Source organism: Neomonachus schauinslandi, chromosome 15 (genome assembly GCF_002201575.2).
Source record: "Neomonachus schauinslandi chromosome 15, ASM220157v2, whole genome shotgun sequence".
NCBI lineage: Eukaryota > Metazoa > Chordata > Mammalia > Carnivora > Phocidae > Neomonachus > Neomonachus schauinslandi.
Window position 1 is genome coordinate 57,630,574 of NC_058417.1, and position 19,374 is coordinate 57,649,947.

At 56.0% G+C, this 19,374-nt stretch overlaps 1 protein-coding gene across 1 annotated transcript in view; it reads left to right on the forward strand.

The window, feature by feature from the left end:
- Positions 1-1,995: 1,995 nt before the first annotated feature.
- The window catches only part of RNF213 (ring finger protein 213), a 101,454-nt gene continuing 84,075 nt past the window's right edge, over positions 1,996-19,374 (forward strand). Inside the window, exons 1-8 of the mRNA XM_044921405.1 lie at positions 1,996-2,092; positions 11,037-11,059; positions 11,126-11,269; positions 15,663-16,169; positions 16,414-16,536; positions 17,392-17,564; positions 18,087-18,245; positions 18,573-18,772. Of these exons, the coding sequence (XP_044777340.1) occupies positions 1,996-2,092; positions 11,037-11,059; positions 11,126-11,269; positions 15,663-16,169; positions 16,414-16,536; positions 17,392-17,564; positions 18,087-18,245; positions 18,573-18,772 (1,426 nt within the window). The remainder of the gene's footprint in view (positions 2,093-11,036; positions 11,060-11,125; positions 11,270-15,662; positions 16,170-16,413; positions 16,537-17,391; positions 17,565-18,086; positions 18,246-18,572; positions 18,773-19,374) is intronic.

Sequence of the window (19,374 nt, forward strand, 5' to 3'; positions counted from 1 at the left end):
GTCCAGGGTGCTGGGCTCCAGGGCTGGGGGGCTGCTGGGGGAGACGCGGGTGCAGACCCCTGCTGGGCCGGAATCCGGGCTCCCCTGCTGCCCGCCCCGCGGGAAGCGGCAGGCGGCGCCTCCCCCTTGGCCTGGCGCCGGGGCCACTGGGGGGCGCCATGGGCGGCATTCTGGCCGCACCCGCCCGAACTCCCCCACGCCCGCAGGGGCGGGGCCCGGACCAGAGAAACGAAACCGGGCGGCGGCGGAGGCTTGCGCGCCGGGGCGCCGCAGGTGCGAGCGGGCGCGGGGACGCGCCGCGCAGAGGGCGCGGGGCGGGGCTGGGCGGGGCGGGCCGCCGGGTCCTCAGGGCTGGCTCGTGGCGCCTGCGTGCTGCGGGCCGTCCCTCTCCCTGCGGCGCCTGGTTTCGGTTTCGCTTCGGGCTCCCGGCCCCGCCCCGCCCCGCCCCGCCCCGCCCCGCGCCGTGCGGACCCCACCCCCGGGCCGCGGGCAGCCTGCCCCGGGAGCGGAATCCTTGCTCTCTCGAGTGGCCACACCCGAGCGGCGCTGTTGCCCGGGGGTGCCCCTATGTGTATCCACAGTAACTTTCTGGAGAACGGCATCCCCGCCCCCGTAACCGCGCCGCCCGGAGCGCAGCGTCCTCCGCAGTTTCCAGGGCTGCCCACGGCCACGGTCACCAGGCCAGGGTGGGCACCTCTGCCGCGACAGCCTTAAGGGCCACGAGGTGGCCGCGGGGAGGCCAGAGAAGGAGCGAGTGCAGAGATGGGGGCGGCCGGCCGCCCCTGACCCGCCCCCGCTCCCCGTCCCCCACCCCCGCTGGTAGGCTTGGTTTGGTGGCGGTTGGGAGGATGGGCTTTGAGTTTGGCACCGTTCTGAAGTTGCGAAGAGTCCGGAAGCGATTGGATAGAGTGTTGTGCGTGTTCTCTTGGGTTCTCATTTATGCCCTTAGGCCCCTGGTGGGGGCGAGAAACAATGGGACACTTCACGGAGGATTTCTGAGCCCTCTTGTGACTTTCTTGGTGTGTGGGGAAGCAGAGCCTTGCGGAGGAGGGCAACTTAGGGGTAGAGGCCTGGGCCGTGGGGAGTCACTGAAAGTCACAGAGCGAAAGCCCAGACCAGGATGGTGGTCACTTCCCTGGTCATGTGGTGGTGAGGGGCGGGGGGGGGCCAGGGCTTGGCGGTGTCGGGTTGAGCCGGGCAACCTGGCACACACCAGTGTAGCTCTGCCCTGCCCCCGAGAGCTCACTATCTGGTGGACAGTGAGCCAAGTCAGGGGGAGGCAGGGGCGGGCAGCGGGCTGGAAGCAGGCAGGACGCAGCCCGTTAGCCCATTGTTAGGCGTCCTGACCACTAGCCCTGTTAGCTCTGGGCTGCCGGCGCAGGCGGGTCCCTCGGGTCCGCTCCGGCATCTCTGCAGTGCTGTCTGCCTCGCCTAATCCCCATGTCACCTGTGAGCAGGTGCTTCTGTCTCTGTGCGCCTTGTCCAGTGCTCTCTTGCACCATGCGTTATCTCAGGGTTTTGCACGGGCTGTGTCTCTGCCTGGAGCAAACCCCCCTCCGCCCACACCTAGTTCTCAGTTGTCCCAGCCCCCAGTCTCAGCCAGGGGGGACAGTTTTAGACTCACTGAGTGACGGAGAGCCCAGGAGGGGCGAGCCTGGCTGGGGGAGCAGAAAGGGAATAGGGTGCTGGAGCCCCTGGTGGGGGAGGGGGAGGGGGAGATGCATGCCCCCGGTCCGAGCTGGGGGTGGGGCGGTTACTTGGTCGGGGGGGCCAGGGCCATGAGTGCTGCAGGTGGGGAAGTGCTAGTGCTAGGTTTCGATTGAGCCGGAGGACCTTCTGGGCGCTGTTACTTCACTTTCCCAGAAAATGAAACTGAAGCAGGGCTGTGGTCACGTGACAGGTGGCTCAGTATATAGCCAGCTGCCTGGGGACCCTTCCTTTTTCTTCCAGATCTGCAGGAGCCTTCCCGCCTGGAGAATACCCATCCCTGGAGGAATGGAGTGTCTTTCGTGTGGGCATGTCTCCAAAGATGAAGCCCCCAAGTTCTGCAGCCAGTGTGGACAGAGGCTGCTTCCTGCAGCCCCCGCAGCCGGTAAGGGCTGAATGGGGGCGGTGGGGTAGGCAGCAGCCCAGTCCCACTTCCCTTCGCTGAAATGGAAACTGTGGCCAGCAGGCAGCTCAGTCGGGTAGTATGAGGTCTTCTATGGCTGGAGGAACTCTTACTAGAAGCGCTTTTGTTAGAAGGACAGTTTCATCTGGTCCTTTGCTGGAAGCTTTTGTTGCTTTTTAAAAACTTTCAGGGGCGCCTGGGTGGCTCAATCGGTTAAGCAGCTGCCTTCAGCTCAGGTCATGATCCCAGGGTCCTGGGATCGAGCCTCGCATTGGGCTCCCTGCTCAGCAGGGAGCCTGCTTCTCTCTGTGCCTGCCACTCCCCCTGCTTGTGCTCTCTCTCAGCAGGGAGCCTGCTTCTCTCTGTGCCTGCCACTCCCCCTGCTTGTGCTCTCTCTCTCTCTCCCTGACAAATTAAAAACAAAAACAAAATTTTCAATTTCATTTCTTGGAGAGAACTTGAGGGTTCTCCTCCTTCTCGGGACTGGGAAGTGTCAGGCTGAACTGAGGGATCTTAGTGGATTTCAGAGGATGCTGTGTGGAAGTGGTGTCCCAGGTGCTGTGATGGGGTGCGGGGTCCCCACAGCCTGGATGGGACCCTTCCCGGTGGCAGGTCAGTGCCTGAAAGGGGAATCATGTCAGGTGGCCCCCCCACCAGCCGGCTCAGGTCAGTCCTTAACTCTCTTGGTGTCCAGGGCCACAGGCTGCCTTCCTTCCTTTCCTAGATGTTCTTGGACCACAGGACCTTTGCACTGCCTGTTCCCTCAGCTTAGAATATACCTTTCCTCTGAGGGCAGCACCATTACCCCCTCACCTGTCTTTGCTCCTCCACCTTCTCCTCTGGAGGTTCACTCTGTCTACCCCATTGAGAACTACACCTGGCCCCCCCCCCCCCCCCCACCGCCCGCACTTTACCAGGCTGTGTGTCCTTCTGGCATTGGCCCACGGCAGTGTGTGGCTCCAGACAAGACCTTTGCTCTCTTGTTGGCTGCTTTACTCCAAGTCCCTGGCACACAGTAGGTGCTTGAGTAATAATTTCTGGACCAATCAAAGAAAGTCCTCTAGAAGATCATGTGTGTTTTCTAAATACAGGTTGTGTGTGTTTGTACGGGAGTCAGTAAATGCTGTCCGTACCAGCCCTTCTTGCTTGCCGATCTCTGGATGATCAAGGGTGCACTGTGTGTTAGGTGTGAAGGGGAGTCACTGGTTCGTTACTCACTCGTTTTTGCCGTCTGCGTACAAAGTGCTCATGTCACAGATGTTTTTATTGGACTGACTGTAAGACGTACGAAGAGGCGACTGCTTTTGTTGTCAATTTTTGTTTGATTTTCTTTTGCTGCTGCCCCTTTAGGGAGGAGCTCTGGCTGGAGTCAGACCTGGGCAGTCTGTCTTTTCCTTTGGAACACGAGGGACTTGACTCACGCAGTCGTGCTTGAGTTGGCTTGGTGTCCGCTGTCCTCATTGATTCCTTGCTGTCTGGATATGGAACCAGGGCATAGCTGAGCTCCTGGTGTCCAGGTGGAATTTTCCACCTGCTAGGGCTCCACACCCTGGTCACTACAACATCCTGAGTGGGAGACCTTGTGAGGGGGTTCTTTGGGACCCCAGAGAGTAAAAACCCCAAATCAGACCAGTTGGTGAGATCCTGGTGCTGTGCTAAGTATTGAGGGGGGAGCTATCATAAATTCCCATTTTACGGATGCCAAGGGTGAGGCGCAAAGAGGTTAAGTAACCTGTGTGCAGTCCCACGGCCAGCAATTGGCAGAGACAGGATTTGAACCCAGGCCAGCGGCTCTGCAGGGCTTGTGCCCTCGGGGGAAGCCATGGTCTTGCAGCCTCCAAGGGAAGGGAGGGAAGGGGGGCTGCTGGCGGCCGCCTCTGTCTGCTCTGAAGTGCCACCACCTGGGCTGCGTGGATAAGCAGCTCCAGCCCCTGCTGGCCCTGCCTGTAGTGGGGGTCAGGGGTCAGGGGTGAGGCAGGGTGAGTGTGGGGCAGAGGTTGAGTGTGGGCCTCCAGGGTGGAAATGAATTACTGTGACCAGGTAAAGCAGGGGGATCCCGGACGGATAGGCCGAGGACCCCGATGGGCTTTCCTGGAGTCTGGGTCCAGTGCCTGGTGCCTCCTGGAGATCCACCTCTTTGGGAGAATGCTCGCTCCTCCCAGGGGGTCTCCAGGGGAGCGCAGTACCTCTGCCCTGCTCCGGTTTTCTGCGAGGGGGTCTCAGCGCGCTGCAGGGGGCAGCCCAGGCGCTTGCCAACAGAACCGGCAAAGGAAGGTCTGTGTGGGAGCCTGGGCGTGTGGCATTTTTACAGGATGCCATGAAGTCTCCCCGTCCTCACAGTAGCCCGGGGGTCACCGTCCACGGCGCTGCCCATCTCAGCAGGTAGGGAGGGCGGGTCAGGTCCCAAGCGTCCCCACCCCTGCCTCCGAGAGGCTGGCAAAGGCCTGGAGAGTGGCCGGGGCGCTGGCTTCTCACGTGGGGGCCCTCCCCTGCGGCTGGCGGGAGCGGGGCCGGTCCTGGTCCCTCTGGCGGGGCTCCCGGGGTGGGACTCCGCGGGATCCCCCAGGGCCGGAGTCTCAGGAGCGATGGCGATCTCCCCCAGCGCCCCCGCCCGGCACGGTGCTTCCTGCCTCCCCGCCCCTCCGCCGCCTCGCCCCTCCCTCACACCGGGCTGTGCCTCTGTTTACAGGAATGCAAAGTGAAACCAAGCTGCCGGGGCATGGCTGGAGCTGCCCCGGAGAGTCTTCTTCCTGTCAGGCCCTCCCAGGGCTGCCGGGCCGGGGCTTGGGGGCACGCCAGACCAGGGGCTCTGGGGTGGTGGGCAGGGCCGGGGTCTGGGGGCCCAGAGAGTGAATGGTCAGGAAAGAATTCTGAAGACGTTTTTGGTGCAAAAATGGTGGTTCTATTAAAGCACAGGGACAGGACCCGCGGGCAGAAAGAGCTGCGCTGGGGTCGTGAGGAGCGATTGATTATGTACTTTTAAGTTGGGATGGGTAGAGACAAAGGAGATTTCCCAAAGGGTTTTCTTAAAGGTTTTTCTTTTTTTTTAAATTTTTTAATTTATTTTTTGACAGACAGAGACACAGCGAGAGGGAACACAAGCAGGGGGAGTGGGAGAGGGAGAAGCAGGCTCCCGGCCGAGCAGGGAGCCCGATGCGGGGCTCGATCCCAGGACCCTGGGATCATGACCCGAGCCGAAGGCAGACCCTTAACGACTGAGCCACCCAGGCGCCCCCTCAAAGGGTTTTCTTATGTTAAAGAAGACTTATAGGATCCGGGAGGCCTGGCCATTGTTGAGCTAAGGTAGTTTTTGGCTCTGGCAAGACATTAACATGACAACCCTTGGGAGTTCCTGGAGGAACTTCATCCTCTGCCTGCCTCAAGCATTTGTCAAGGAAATTTAGTTTTATCTACCATTTCTTTTTGCCTTGGCTCCCCCTGTCACTGGATGACTGGGTCTTGGGGGTGTGGGGGGGCCACGTGGATAAAGGCGTGGAAGGGGAGTGTGTGGAGAGTCCCAGCCCATCCTGGGCAGAGGGTGGCCAACTTTGCCCGGGTCATGTAGGGCCAGTCCGATGGTGGAGGGTAGGGCCAGGGGAGAGGGTCAGGTGCCCCAGGGGACTCAGTGGGACTTGACCTGGCGTGTTAGAAGTTTATTATCAGGAGATGATATTCACTTTTTTATTTTCTGCTATTTCCCAGTGTCCTTGATGTTTTTATAATGGGAAAAAGATGAGAGCCTGAGACCCTATAGGCATCCCGGGCAGGGCTGGGGGCCACCGGGGGAGCTCAGAGGCAGGACAGGTACAGATGGGGGTGGCCCCAGGGGGTTTGAGGAGGCAGCGGAGGGTCACCAGTCAGGGATGGAGCCATCCTGCCTGTTCGTGCCTGTGGGGCTGGTGTGGGCACCTCGTCTCCACGGCCACCTGCACAGGCTGTGGGTTTGTGCTCGCACTTAGGTGGTGGTGGGGGCCAGGTGGACCTGGAGGGTTGTGTTTTCAGTGCGCTGGGTTTTATTATTTTAATTGTGGTGAAACATTTATAACTTGAAATTTACGGTTTTAACGGCGTGTAACTGTTCAGTGGCACGAAGCATGTTGTCACTGCTGTGCCCCATCCCCACCTCCCCCTCCAGAACGTTCTCATCTTCCCAAACTGAAAATCTGTCCCCAGTAAACACTAACGCCTCCCACAGCCGCTGGTACCCACCATCCTCTTTCTGACTCTGGGAATGTGACTCCCCTATGGACCTCGTGAGAGAGTGGGAAGCTTGCCTACTTGCTTCAGCCTTCAGGACAGGGAAGGCTGCAGCCCGTGTTTTCCAGCTGAGGGCTAGGCCCGGATGGCTGGGGGCCCCCTGGCTAGTTGGTGGCCGTCCCAAGGGCGCATGCGCTGCAGACCCAGGCCTGCTTCTGGGGCTCTCATTGGAAGGAAGCCTGGGTGTCGGAGTCAGCGTGGCTGACTGGTTTAGGTTGAGCTAATTTTGTGTGACATTTGGTTGTAGCAATGATTTGGGGTTGCTGGTGAGGCCTCGGCCTTCTTCCCTCATTCCTGTACTAATCAGCCAGTGACCTGATTTTGGGATCTGAAGGCGCTCAGACCCAGTTGGCTCTCTGGATACCCCTAGGTTTGTTTGCCTGCAGGAATGCCTGTTTGCAGGAGCAACGCAGGGGAGATCATGCCTCCCAGCATGCATGCATGCTTCAGGGGTGGGGGACAGGAATTTGCTCTGATTCAGCCAAAATGTCCTGTGGGCAAGGACCATGGCCCCAACAGCTGTCCCCAGGGCCTGTCGTGGCTTCTGTGAAACTATGGGAGGCAGTCCAATGCCTGGGTTCAAACCCTGCTCCCCCATTGTTCTTCCATATTTGTGTCTACCAAACAGTTAGGTGCTAGGAAAAGCACCTCCCCCATTGGGTGGCTGTGAGTACTTAGTGGGTTAACATGCAGAGTGCCTACTAAGTGCCAAGGAAGGTTTGCTCTTCCTGAATCCAGCTACATTCCTTTTTATTTTGATGATCATAGAAATATCAGATGCTGGTGTGAATTGATGTGATTTGAAGTGGGGTTCAGGAGCGAACGGTCAAGAAAGAATTCTTGACACGTTTTTGGTGCAAAAAAGGGTGGTTTTATTATAACACAGGGACAGGATCCGTGGGCAGGAAGAGCTGCCCCTGGATTGTGAGGAGCTATTGATTATATACTTTGGAGTTGGGGGAGGTAAAGACAGTGCAAAGTTTCCAAAAGGATTTTCCTATTTTAAAGACTCACAGGATCCTGGAGGCCTGGCTATTGTTAAGCTAAGGTTGTCTTTCCTCTAGCAAGGCATTAACATGAAGATTGGGAATTCCTGGAGGAATATTATACTTTGCCTGTCCCAAGTATTTGTCAATAGGCTGCAGGTTATAAGGCAATTTAATTTTATCTACATTTCTTTTGCCTTTGTTCCTCACATCATGAATGACCTTCACGTTATAGGAGAGCATAAAAACCACAAAGCCCCTGACCTTCCCCCAGCCCCAGCCCTTTGCATTCCCAGCTAACACAACACCATTAAGTATTTGATGTGTCCTCTCCTGGATGTTTCCTCTGTGTGGGAACGTGCGTGCGCACACGTGTTTCTGTAAGCTGGTGGGGTCATGCTGATGTAGCTTTAGGACATAGGTGAGGTTCGGTGGGGTAGGGTCCAGAGCCGACAGCCAAGGGAGAATTCTTGAGACGTCTTTGGTACAAAAAGGTGGTTTTATTAAAGCACAGAGGGGCGCCTGGGCGGCTCAATTGGTTATGCGCCTGCCTTCGGCTCAGGTCATGATCCTGGAGTCCTGGGATCGAGTCCCACATCGGGCTCCCTGCTGAGCAGGGAGTCTGCTTCTCCCTCTGACCCTCCCCCCTCTCATGCTCTCTCTCTCTCGCTCTCATTTCTCGCTCTCTCTCAAATAAATAAAAATCTTTAAAAAAAATTTTTACTAAAGCACGGGGACAGGACCCGTGGACAGAGAGTTGCACTGGGGTCATGAGGAGTGGCCCATTATATACTTTCAAGTTGGGAGGGGGTTAGTGATGTAGTTTTAGAATGTAAGTGAGATCTGGGGCCGACAACCAAGAAAGAATTCTTAAGATGTCTCTGGTGCAAAAAGATGATTTTATTAAAGCACGGGGACAGGACCCGTGGGCGGAAAGAGCTGCTGTCCCGGAGTTGTGAGGGGTGGCTGATTATATACTCGGGAGTTGGGGAGGTGAGGACAGAGGGGGTGTTCAGAAGGACTGTCGTATGCTAAAGACTCTCCGGGTACTGGAGGCCTGGTTATTGTCAAGCCAAGGCTGTTTTCCCCTCTAATGAGGCACTAACATGAAGACAGTTGGGAGTTTCCTGGAGGGATGTTACATTCCTCCTATCACACGTACTTGTCAATGGGCTTTAGGTTTAGAAGAAATTCAGTTTTATTTACATTTCCTTCTGGAAGTTATTGCTAAGGCTTTTGTAAGTAAACTGAGGGAGACTCCTGTCCTGCAAGACTGTGATCTCTATCGTTAACTGTTTGTTTTTCCTTTAGGGCAGCCAGGAGTGCATGAGGAATGTCACCCATGCCACATGGGGCGGGGGCGGGGGGGGGGGTAGGACACCAGCTTCTGCGCTGTCCTCAGCAAGCCTTCTGCTCCCTCATCATTAGGGAGAGCGAAAGTCCCTAAGTAATTTCGGAAGCAAGGTTTCCAGGACCTCGAGGGGCTAGGTATTGTTGGGAAAAGGTCATTTACTACCGTCTAATAAAACCTGAGTCATGAGACCCATCAGATGTCTATCAGTGGGCCACATGCCTGGGGGATGATTGCCAACATGCATCTTGGGGGGTAGAGATGAAGGGAGTATCCAAAGGAATTTTTATTTATTTTTTATTTATGAAGATTTCATTTATGTATGTATGTGTGTATGTATTTTAGAGAGGGAGAGAGGGAAGGGGTGGGGGGAAAGGGAGAGAGAATCTTTTTTTTTTTTAATTATTTATTTGAGAGAGAGAATGAGAGAGAGAGAGCATGAGAGGGGGGAGGGTCAGAGGGAGAAGCAGACTCCCCGCCGAGCAGGGAGCCCGATGCGGGACTCGATCCCGGGACTCCAGGATCACGACCTGAGCCGAAAGCAGTCGCTTAACCAACTGAGCCACCCAGGCGCCCAAGGAGAGAGAATCTTAAGCAAGCTCCACACTCAGCACAGAGCCCAATGTGGGGCTTGATCTCACAACCCTGAGATCATGACCTGAGCCAAAATCAAGAATTGGATGCTTAACCAATGAGCCACTCAGGCGCCTCCAAAGGAATTTTTATATGGTAAAGTAGACTTACAGGATCCTGGAGGGTCAGGCTAAGATTGCCTTTTGCCCTTAGCAAAGTGTCCACATCGAGGCAGCTGAGTCCCTAGAGGAATGTCACTCTGCCTGTTTCAAGGACTTGTCAATGGGCTGTAAGTAGTAAGGAAAATTAATAATTTTTCTTCTGCCTTTGTTTGCCACATCACTAGGCACTTACCTTGTTCCACTGTTTTGCCGTAAGGCACATGGCAGGGTAGATCTTGCCCCCGGAACCAGTCTATCTGGAGGACAGCCTGGTGTGTTTACAATGCATAGGGCTTCTGGCCCCTCTGACCTAGGGGTTTCGAGGTTTCTTGACCACCCATATCCTCTGTAGCACTGGGTGCTATCGATCTTGCTAATCAGTGCCAAGTGGATGGGTTAGACGTGGTATGTCACGGATTTCTTTCTCACTTCCTTGATCAGTAGGGAGCCAAGGATATTTTTGAGGGTTAAGAGGTTACTTGTATTTCTTTTTCATTGAACTGCCTCTTGTTTTCCTTTTGGGAAGCTCATTTTTTAGAAAAATTCTTACTGCTTTTCATAGTCTTTGGGGCTGTTTATGTTGGAGAGGACCAGAACCCCAGCTCCCTCCTCCATCAGCTGGAGGAATGCACCGGCCACACACACTCCACTCCAGATCCAGGGATTTGGATTTCTGTGGGGCTCCCTCTCTGTCCTGAGCTCCTCGGTCTCTGCATCTTTCTTTGGTCCCCTGCTTTGTCCTTAGGCTGGCTGTATTCAGAGGCAAGCTGGCTCACCAGTTCCGGTGCCTGGCATCTGTTTGTCTGACCGTGGGAGGAAATCAATGTGTCTGAAACCCCAGTAACCAGACCTGGAGGCCGTCCACACTTCCTGCCAATCACTGGGGCCAGGAGAAATGCCAGGTTCTCATTGGGTCAGGCTAATCAGGGCCCGCCCCACGTAGAGGCAGGTGGAAGAGAGACTGGCCAAAATGCTCACAGTTTATCATCAAAGGAGAGTGGCCCTGGGCTGGTGTGTGCGATGATATCCTTGCTGCTTTGGTTCTTTGGCCATCAGTGTTGGGGAGGAGGAATTTTTCTCTGCCCTTCAAAATGCTTCTGGCTGGTCTAAGAATTAAATTGACACGTGACAGATTGACAGGAGAAAATCAAATTTAATTTCCACACAATGAGAGATTGCAAAGACAAGGGAAGGGAGATGTATATGTCACCCTGAACTCAGGAGAAGGGGTAGGTACCTGGGAGAGGGGCTGAGAATGGGGCACCTGTCCCTCAGAAGAGAGGAAGAAGCACTTTGGGCAGGGAGGGGAGTGGCACATTCTGTTTTGGAGACAGTCGGGGCCAGGCCACTCTGCCGCTGCTGACATCAGAAAGAGCTAGACGCTCAGACTGCATGTGCTGTTTTGGGGGTTCGGCCCCGTCCTTGGGGCTGGGGCCAGGATCCTGGGTCCCTCACGCCCACCCAAGAGCAGACGTTGTACCCAGGGAAAGTGCATGATGGGGGAGAGGGCTGATCTGGCCAGTGTCCTGGGAGGATTTTCCTCCATGACTTCCCTTACTTTTCCTTGAGACCTGACCCATGTGCATGTACCTTTGTAGATTCTGAGAACAACAATCCTGAGGCAATGCCGGCCCCAGAGGCAGAAATGGAGCGTGGGCAGGAGCTGAGGGAGGACGGCGGCCCCAAGGTGGCATCAGACCTTGAGGGAGAGATGGAGCATGGACAGGAGCTGAGGGAGGATGGTGGCTCGCTCTTCTCCCCGGGCTCAAGTCATCTCCCGCAGGAAGATCTGGATGAGCCCCCTTCCAGCGTCTCCTTGGCCTGCCGAAGAGTGAGAAGAGTGAGTATGCCCGGTCCCCGGCAGGGCGGGTCTGTGAGGAGCGGTACCTGCCCGTTGCCCGCTGTGTCTCTGACGGCAGGGACTGGTGGCCGGTGTGGCCGGGCCGGGTCTGGAAGCCTGAGCTGCTGCCACGTGCGTGTGCGGCGCCTCCCCCCCCAGACCTCTCGGCCTTGACGGTGCCGGCGCTGAGGTGTCTCGAAGCCACAGAGACAGGGCTGGTGCTCAGGGAGTGCGCGGCTGGCCAGACGCTCCTCCCCGGAGAGTGGGGGCATGGCCGGGGCCCAGCAGTGTGCGGCCCCCCGCAAGTGTCAGACCCCGAGCGTGTCGGGGCCCTGGGTGAGGCTGGCAGGGAGCGCCCTGGGCAGGTTCGGGGAGAATGGCGGCAGAGAAGATCCCGTGCTGCAGATCAGCCTGTCCGGACCCAGCGGGCCTGTGCTTTCCTGCTGGAGGCCGAGAGAGGGATGCTGTCCTTCTGTGTCGGGGTTGGGGCTGCTGTCCTGTCTGTGCTCAGATCCTTGTGGTGGTCACACCAGCGGGGGAAGCGCTGCAGCTGGCTGTGTCCTGGTTGGCGTGGGCATGGTGTGGGGTGTGCGTGGGGGTAGTGTGAGTGTGGGGGTGGGGGTATGTGTGTGGTATGTATGTGAGTGTGGTATGGAGTGTGTGTGAGTGGAAGGTGTGTGTGTGGGTGTGTTAATGTGAGGTGTGAGTGGGGTGTGGGGGGTGTGAGTGAGGGGTGAGTGTGTGATGTATGGGTGTGTGTGGGGGGGGTCTGAGTGTGCGGTGTGTTTGTGATGTGTGAGTGGGGGGGTGTCGTACGTGTTCTGTGCATGTGTGTGTGAGTGAGCGTGTGTCCTTCCCCTTGGCGAGTCAATGTCCAGAGCAGGATGTGGGACAGTGAAGGTTTTGGTGAACTCTGGAAATGGGCGCTGAGGGGCGCACACCCACAGGAGGGTGTGTGGCACTGTGAGTGAACCTGGTTCTGAGCCCAGCAGGACTGGGTTTTCTTTTTTAACCTTGAAGTAAACAGAGTGAGTTTAAAGCTCTTTTGGAAACAAAAATGGGCAAGAATAAATCAAGAATGCTATGAAAAAGGAAAATCTTGAGTGGGACTTACTGTACTAAATCAAACAAAAATGTGGTCCAAAGCCATAGTCAGTAAAACAGTGAATTCTGGGGGCGATTGCTGCACCAGAAGAGACGGCCCTGAGTCAGAACCTCGTATGTACAAGAACCGTGGGGGGGAATATATGTAAATATCTATCTGATCTCTGAATGGGGAAAGATTTTCTGATAATTAAAGCAATGGAAAAGGCTGCAAACGAAAGACTGGTGGTTTTGACTTAAAAATACTAAAAATCTCATAGAATATGATAAGCACAAATGAAGGGCAAACAATCTAGGAAAAACATAGAATATTTGTATTTACATAAAAGTATTTTAGCAAAGAGTGAGTTGCTTCAATGTGTCAAAAGCTCTTAGAAATCAAGAAGAAAACAGTAAACAACCCAGTCGGAAAAAAATGGGTCAATGGTAGATTGTAGTCTATAAATAAATGGCCTGTAAATTTATAAATGTCCCACCTCTGAACTCAAACGTGGAAAATAAAAAGAACTGCAAGCTTTTATATGAAACCTATCAAATCAGAGAATTGATTTAAAGTCAGCATTTGGGGCAGAGTTCTCCCTGCACCTGTAGGTAATGTGGTGGGACCACCCAGCAAGACAGGTGCTCTTCTCTGATTTCATTTTGAGAAACGACCCCAGAAAGGCATCTGAAGGTTTCGGAGAGGATTTAATCACAGCCTGAGTTTCTGTGGCCAAACACTGGAATCCTCCTGAATACCCCACCTTGGGCAGGGCCGTTCGTATTGTCCCTAGGCCAGAATGGACTGTGACCTCGGACTGCTTTTTCTCAAAGATTGAAGCCGTGGGGAAATTCTTGCAATCAGATCAGATAACTAAATAAATAAAAAGATAAAAGAAAAAAACAAAGCCCATGGTAAAGGGATACCAGCAAAAAACGGCAGAGAAGGGACCTCCAGGGGCCTGTCCCTCCCAGAGAAGCACCAACCAAACTGAGCAAAACAGTCAGCATAAGCTTGATTGCACCTTTGGAAAGTCTCAGGAGCAGGAGACTTAGCCCTGGTGGCAGAGCTTGGTTTGTGGGGTTTCGGCCTGGCCCCACCCCCTCCCCACACGGGGAGTCTGAGAGTGCTGCAGGCAACTGGAGGGGTTCCCTGCCCCCGCCAGGGGAGGGAAGTGGGGAGTCACTGCTCAGAGGGCATGGGGTGAGTGACAAGAGGAGGGGTCTTGCCATGTGGGGAAGCACCTGGGTGGTCAGAGGAGGAGGGACGAAGGGGGGCAAGGCAAGTTTGAGCAAGTTTAGGATTGGCTGGTCTGGATGATCTTGGTGGGCTCTGGGCTGTTGGGGTGTCGCTCGTCATTTTGTACCCGGCCCTGGGTTGACTTAGGGCAGAGGAACAGTGGCTGAGGGAGTTGGGTGCGGGTGTGGGCTCTGCGTTGGTTGACTTGCAAATGGAAGGGAGTCTTCCACTCTCTCTAGGGGTGAGTTAGCCCTGGGAGCGGCAGCCTCCAGGATTAGCAAGGACCCCAAACTGTCAAAGCATCATAAGCTGCAGAAAATAAAACACAGGATTAATACCAGAGGCGGGAGCAGGACAAGTGCGGGATGAGGAAGGCAGGGAGTGAGCAGGGGTCTCCCGGCCACACTTCGGCTATTACCCTGGGTGAGCAGCTCTGGCCACTTGAACGCAGTACAGGACCAGGGAATCCTTGTGGAATGGACAAAGCCATCTTATTAGGGGTTTAGTGTCTGTCGGGCTCGGCCTGCACTGTCTCCTCCAGGAAGCCTTCTGGGCTAGAGGCCACCTCTGGGCGGGGCTCCCAGGGGCGCGCTCCGGGCCCTGCCCGGGTCCTGCTCTCCAGCGGCCCTGGCAGCAGCTCCCTGGAAATGCAGACTCCCAGGTCCCCCACTTTCGGTCTCTCAAGGTCCCATACGAAAGCCTTGCGATGTGAGTGTGATACATGCAGGCCCGTGTATCCTTTGTAACATGCCGAGTTACCATCTGCATGTTAGCGAGTGTTTTAGTGCTCTGTACACCCATGGATGTTAGACAAGTTATTGCCTTAGATAACCTTTTTTTTTTTAAGTTTTATTTATTTAAGTCATCTCCACACCCCATGTGGGGCTCGAACTCACGACCCTGAGATCAAGAATCGCATGTTCTTCCAACTGAGCCAGCCACAGCCAGGTGTCCCTTAGATGACTTTTTTTTTTTTTTAAAGATTTTGTTTATTTATTTGTTTATTTTAGGGAGAGAGAGTGAGAGAAAGCGAGCAGGGGGAGGGGCAGAGGGACAAGCAGACTCCACATAGAGTGTGGAACCCAACGCGGGGCTCGATCTCACGACCCCAAGATCATGACCTGAGCCGAAATCAAGAGTCAGCTGCTTAACCAACTGAGCCCCCCCAAGGCCCCCCACCCCACCCCCCGCCTTAGATGACCTTTTAAGGCCTCTTTCCTGCCACCATGATGGTAGTGGGTGTCAGTTGTCGGACAGGCTGGGAAATCTCCCTTGAGGGCGCAGCGCTGGGGCGGCCCCGTGTGTCCTGCTGGTTGTTGTGGGCAGATCTTGGAGAAGACCCAGGACCTGACCCAGACCAAGGCTGCCTCGCCCCATGGGCAAAAAACCCCCCAAGTTCTTCCCTCGGTGTCCCCAGCACCTCAACCCAAGCCTGGGGCCGGTGGCGAGTCCGGGGTCCACGCTGTGTCTCAGGGCATTTACCGGCCACTGACACTTAATGCACCGACCACTCTTCATTTGCTCCAGAGCTTTATCCCAGGTGAGGTAGGGCAATGAGTCCTGGCCGGGTCCGCGGAGGGGACTGCCCAGCTGCCCGCCACAAGCTGTTTCTGATTCCAAAGCTGGGAGCGCTGACCGCTGATCAAGGATCTCCAGGCCGGAAAGGGCTGTTCAGACTCCTGTCTGCTTTCGGTCTCTCAAGGTCCCATAGGAAAGGCTTGCGATGTCAGAGTGTGATACACGGAGGCCCACAAGCAGCACGCTCCGGGATGTCCCCTGGGAAGCACTTCCGGCGGAGGTTCTCAGCTTTGATCTGGCAGAACGAAGGGCGTGGCCGGCACGGCTCGGCCGCGTGTCCTGCAGCTCTGTCCACTGCCCGCGTCCATTTGTGTCTGTGCTTCAGTCTTTTCAAGATAAAGACATGGCAGATTTGACAGATGTAAGGGGGTTTGGTCAGGCTAAGCTTGACGGACTTGAGACATTGAAAGGAAATTGGAGGAGAGTGTTGGGAGAGTATAGTGACCCTAGGAAATAAAATGAGTGAGTGTCTCTTCTGTTTAGAGCAAAAGGAAGAGAGGAAAGAAGAGCAAGAACCAGAATGCCTCCACTTCCGCAGAGCTGGACTCCTTGTTGGAGGCCTCCTCCATCCCCAGTAGTGTCAGCTCTCTTGCAAACCCCAGCTCCCAGGACTCAGCCCCACCCCAGAGCCGGGCTCCGCAAGGTGGTCCGACCCGCCAGCCAAGCCAGCCCCCGGGCGCCACCCCGATGCCACCGGAGGGTGGTGACCGCCCAGAGCCCGTGGGGCATGTCGAGGCTGGTGGCAGCCCTCTGCAGGACCAGCCCGGGGGAGGTGCCCTCCTGAACGGGAAGAACCATGACACCCCCGAGCCCTCCCAGGGCAGAGGCCCCCCCCAGGAGGGGGCTGGCACAGCCACCTCTGCCAGCAAAGACTGTCCTGGCAAGGAAGGTGCTGCTCAGGAGCTTCTGCCGCCTGAGTCCAAGCGGGGCTCTGAGCCCAGGAAAGAACCACAGACTGCCGCGCAGCAGGCCGGGGCCCATGCCTCTGGGGTGAGTTGTCAGGGGAGTGATGAGCGGGTCCGCTGTGCCCGGACGGCGGGCTGTGGCCCAGCAGCTCTGCTGTCGCCTCCCCGCGTAGGAAGGGCACCCCTGGAACTTGTTCCCTGCGATGGTGCCCACCCCGCCCCCCACCGCCAAGCCGCTGATCCCTCTCGCTGGGCTGGTGGCAGAGCTGACCCCTACGCCATCGGGTCATCGCCTGGGCCCTGACGTCTGAGGCCTCTGTCTCCTCCAGGAAATTGCTGCTGCAGCCCAGCCGGCTGAGCCCGTGGGAGGGGCTGGGGAAAAAGTGAAAGCCAAGACTCAGAACAAGAAACAGCCACCAGCAAGCGCCCCTGCTTCTCCAGAACACCGCCAGGTAGGGCATCTTGTTCTTTTATTTTTTTATTTTTTTTTAAAGATTTTATTTATTTATTTGAGAGAGAATGAGAAAGAGAGAGCACATGAGAGGGGGGAGGGTCAGAGGGAGAAGCAGACTTCCCGCCGAGCAGGTAGCCCGATGCGGGACTCGGTCCTGGGACTCCAGGATCATGACCTGAGCCGAAGGCAGTCGCTTAACCAACTGAGCCCCCCAGGTGCCCCGGCCATCTTGTTCTTAAAAGCCTCTGCGTCCTGCTGTCTGTCCCACCATCTGCTCCTTTGGGCCCCGTTCCTTCTAAAGTTCGTCCTTTGTTCAGTCATTCGGTGATTCTCTTTTGGGTGCTAGGGATACAGCCATGAAGGAGATCTCACTCCTGCTGTCATGGCCCACCTTCTACAGGGGGAAAGACAGAAAGCAAAGTCAGGCATGGCGAGAGCCACGGAGAAAAGCAGGGTGTGGGTGGAGGGTGCTGGAGGTGGGTGCTGAGAGAGCATCAGCAGGCAAGGCCTCCCCAGGGAGGTGCAGGTGGAGCAGAGATCCGCAAGAGTGAGGGGCAAGCCATGTGGCTCTCTGGGGACATGTCCCAGGCAACAATGGTAGGTGCAAAGGCCCTGTGGCAGAGTGTGGTGGGCCTGTTTAGGGAACCGGAAGGAAGCCAGTGCCCCCAGGAGCGAGTGAGGGGAAAAGGGTTGCAGAGGGACTCTTGGAGGCTGTAGCAAGTGGGTCAGAGGGCAATGGAAGGTTCTGAGCAGGGAAGGGACATGACCACTCTGGCTGCTATGACAAGCGTTGACTGGAGGGGGCAAATGTGGAAGTTGGTCCTAAAGGTCGGGGCTCGGTTACTTGTTCCAGGAAGCTGAAACCAAGAAGACAGCCATTACTGGAGACAAAGCAGGTGGAAGTGAGAAGGCCAAGCCAGAGGGTCCGAAGAAGCCAGAAGGGAATAACAAGAGTCGTGTGACCGCGGTGAAAAATGAGAAGGAGCAACAGAACCGCAAAGCCGGAGCATGTGAAGTGAAGGAGAGGTGGGTGTGCGCCCTGGTCCTTGGGAGCAAGGACACAACCTGCCCCGGGCAGGGGATGGAGATTCCCAGGCTGCCCTTCTTGGAGACTCTTTTGGGGGGCCACGTGTCCCCTCTCCTTGCTTGGTGAAATGCTCCAGCACGCAGCGTGCAAAGGTCCTGGGGTCCCTGAGGCCACGTGGGCCTTACAGAACTCAGGGGAGAAGCTGGTACATCCCAGAGTGCTCATCAGCCCCCTCCCGCCACTGCCCTCAGCCCTTCAGAGCTGGGCTGAGATGGCCCCCCACCCTGTGGGTAGAAGCCCACCTTCCTGGTCCACCGGGGAGGGAGACCCAGGAGGACCCACATGGCATGGGGTCTGACTGAAGTGTGGATGCTCTCGCACTCTGCCGGGGTGTGTGTTAGTGCACAGTTGAGAAATAAGGACCCTGTTGTGCACGTGTGTGTATGTGCGTGTGTGTGTGCGTGCAGGGGGGCAGGCAGATCTACACCTAATTGGTGTTTCCTTTTACGGCTTTCTTCCAGCCCACTGAGTCAGCAGGAGAGAATCACGGTGTACTTCCATGCAATCATCTCTAAGGATTTCAGCTTCGACCCCAGCCTCCACAAAGTGTTCGTCAAGGGGGGAGAAGAATTTGGGAAGCCCAAGTGGAGTTTTAATGTCTGTGAGATGCACTGCACCAAGTGAGTGTACCAAGGGCTTGTGGGGAATGTACAGAATATCCAGTCTTTGAAATACGTTGAAATAATAGTTTTTTTCAAGTTGATAACGTTCTTACACTTTGGAAAACGACTGTTTCAAATATCTGTATAATGCATTTCTGTGTCATATGTCATCATGGTCCCTTTAATGTTGGTTCTGTCTGCAAACTATGTCTCATTCTAGAAGCATCCTCTTGGTCAGTAGTGATTTATAGCTTTGGGTCTGCACTCCAGCCTGCTTTTGAGGGGAGCTAAAATGTTCCAAATAGGAGTTTTTGTGGATAACCGGCTGGTGTCGTGTTTATTCAGAGACCTGCATGAGAACGGGTTCCTCGTGGAAGGCAGCGCTGTCCTGTCCCGGCAGCACCTGAATAAACCCATTCCTTACAAGTACGTCATCATACGCAGCAAGGGCCACATGGAATATGAGTACATCTACAAACATCAGCAGAGTGGCGAGCACGTCAACCGCTGCCTGCAGGTGGTGGCTGCGCTTCTGGGCTCGGGAGGTGAGTCGCTGGCTGGGCCCCCGGGCTGAGCTCGGGAGTGCGGGCACCAGGCCTCGCAAAGCGGCTGTTCCCCTGCAGAGCAGGCCTCCCCGCCTGCCCCCGGGGTCCTCTTCCCTGGCATGGCCTCCCCGCCCCCCAGGCCCCAGCCTTCAGCTCTGCGTTGAAGAAACCTGCGTTTAGAAGCCTGTTTTTGATCAGTGTAATGGAACCACTCGCTTCCAAGGGGAAACCAGGAAAAGGATTTTTACTAACGGGCGGGGAGGGTGAAGCCGCTGGGGGTGAGGGGGTGAGGGGTGAGTGGCTGGGCGGAGGGGCTGCAGGGCGCTGGCAGGAAGGTGCAGGGCAGGAGGACGAGGCTGGAGCTGCGGGCACCCACCCCCTGCCCCAGAGACTGTGAGTCAGACCCCCGCCCGCACCCACAGCCCTGCTGCTTGGCGTCCTGGCCGCCCTCCACATTTCCTCCGTTCTCTTGTTTATGTCTACTGGCTTCCTTTTCTGTTCTTTTCTGTTTTTTCTTTGTTCTGTTTTCCACTCGTATGCAGTGTGTGTGTGTGGTGTGTGTGTGTGAACATGATGTGTGTGTGGAGTGTGTGTGTGGTGTG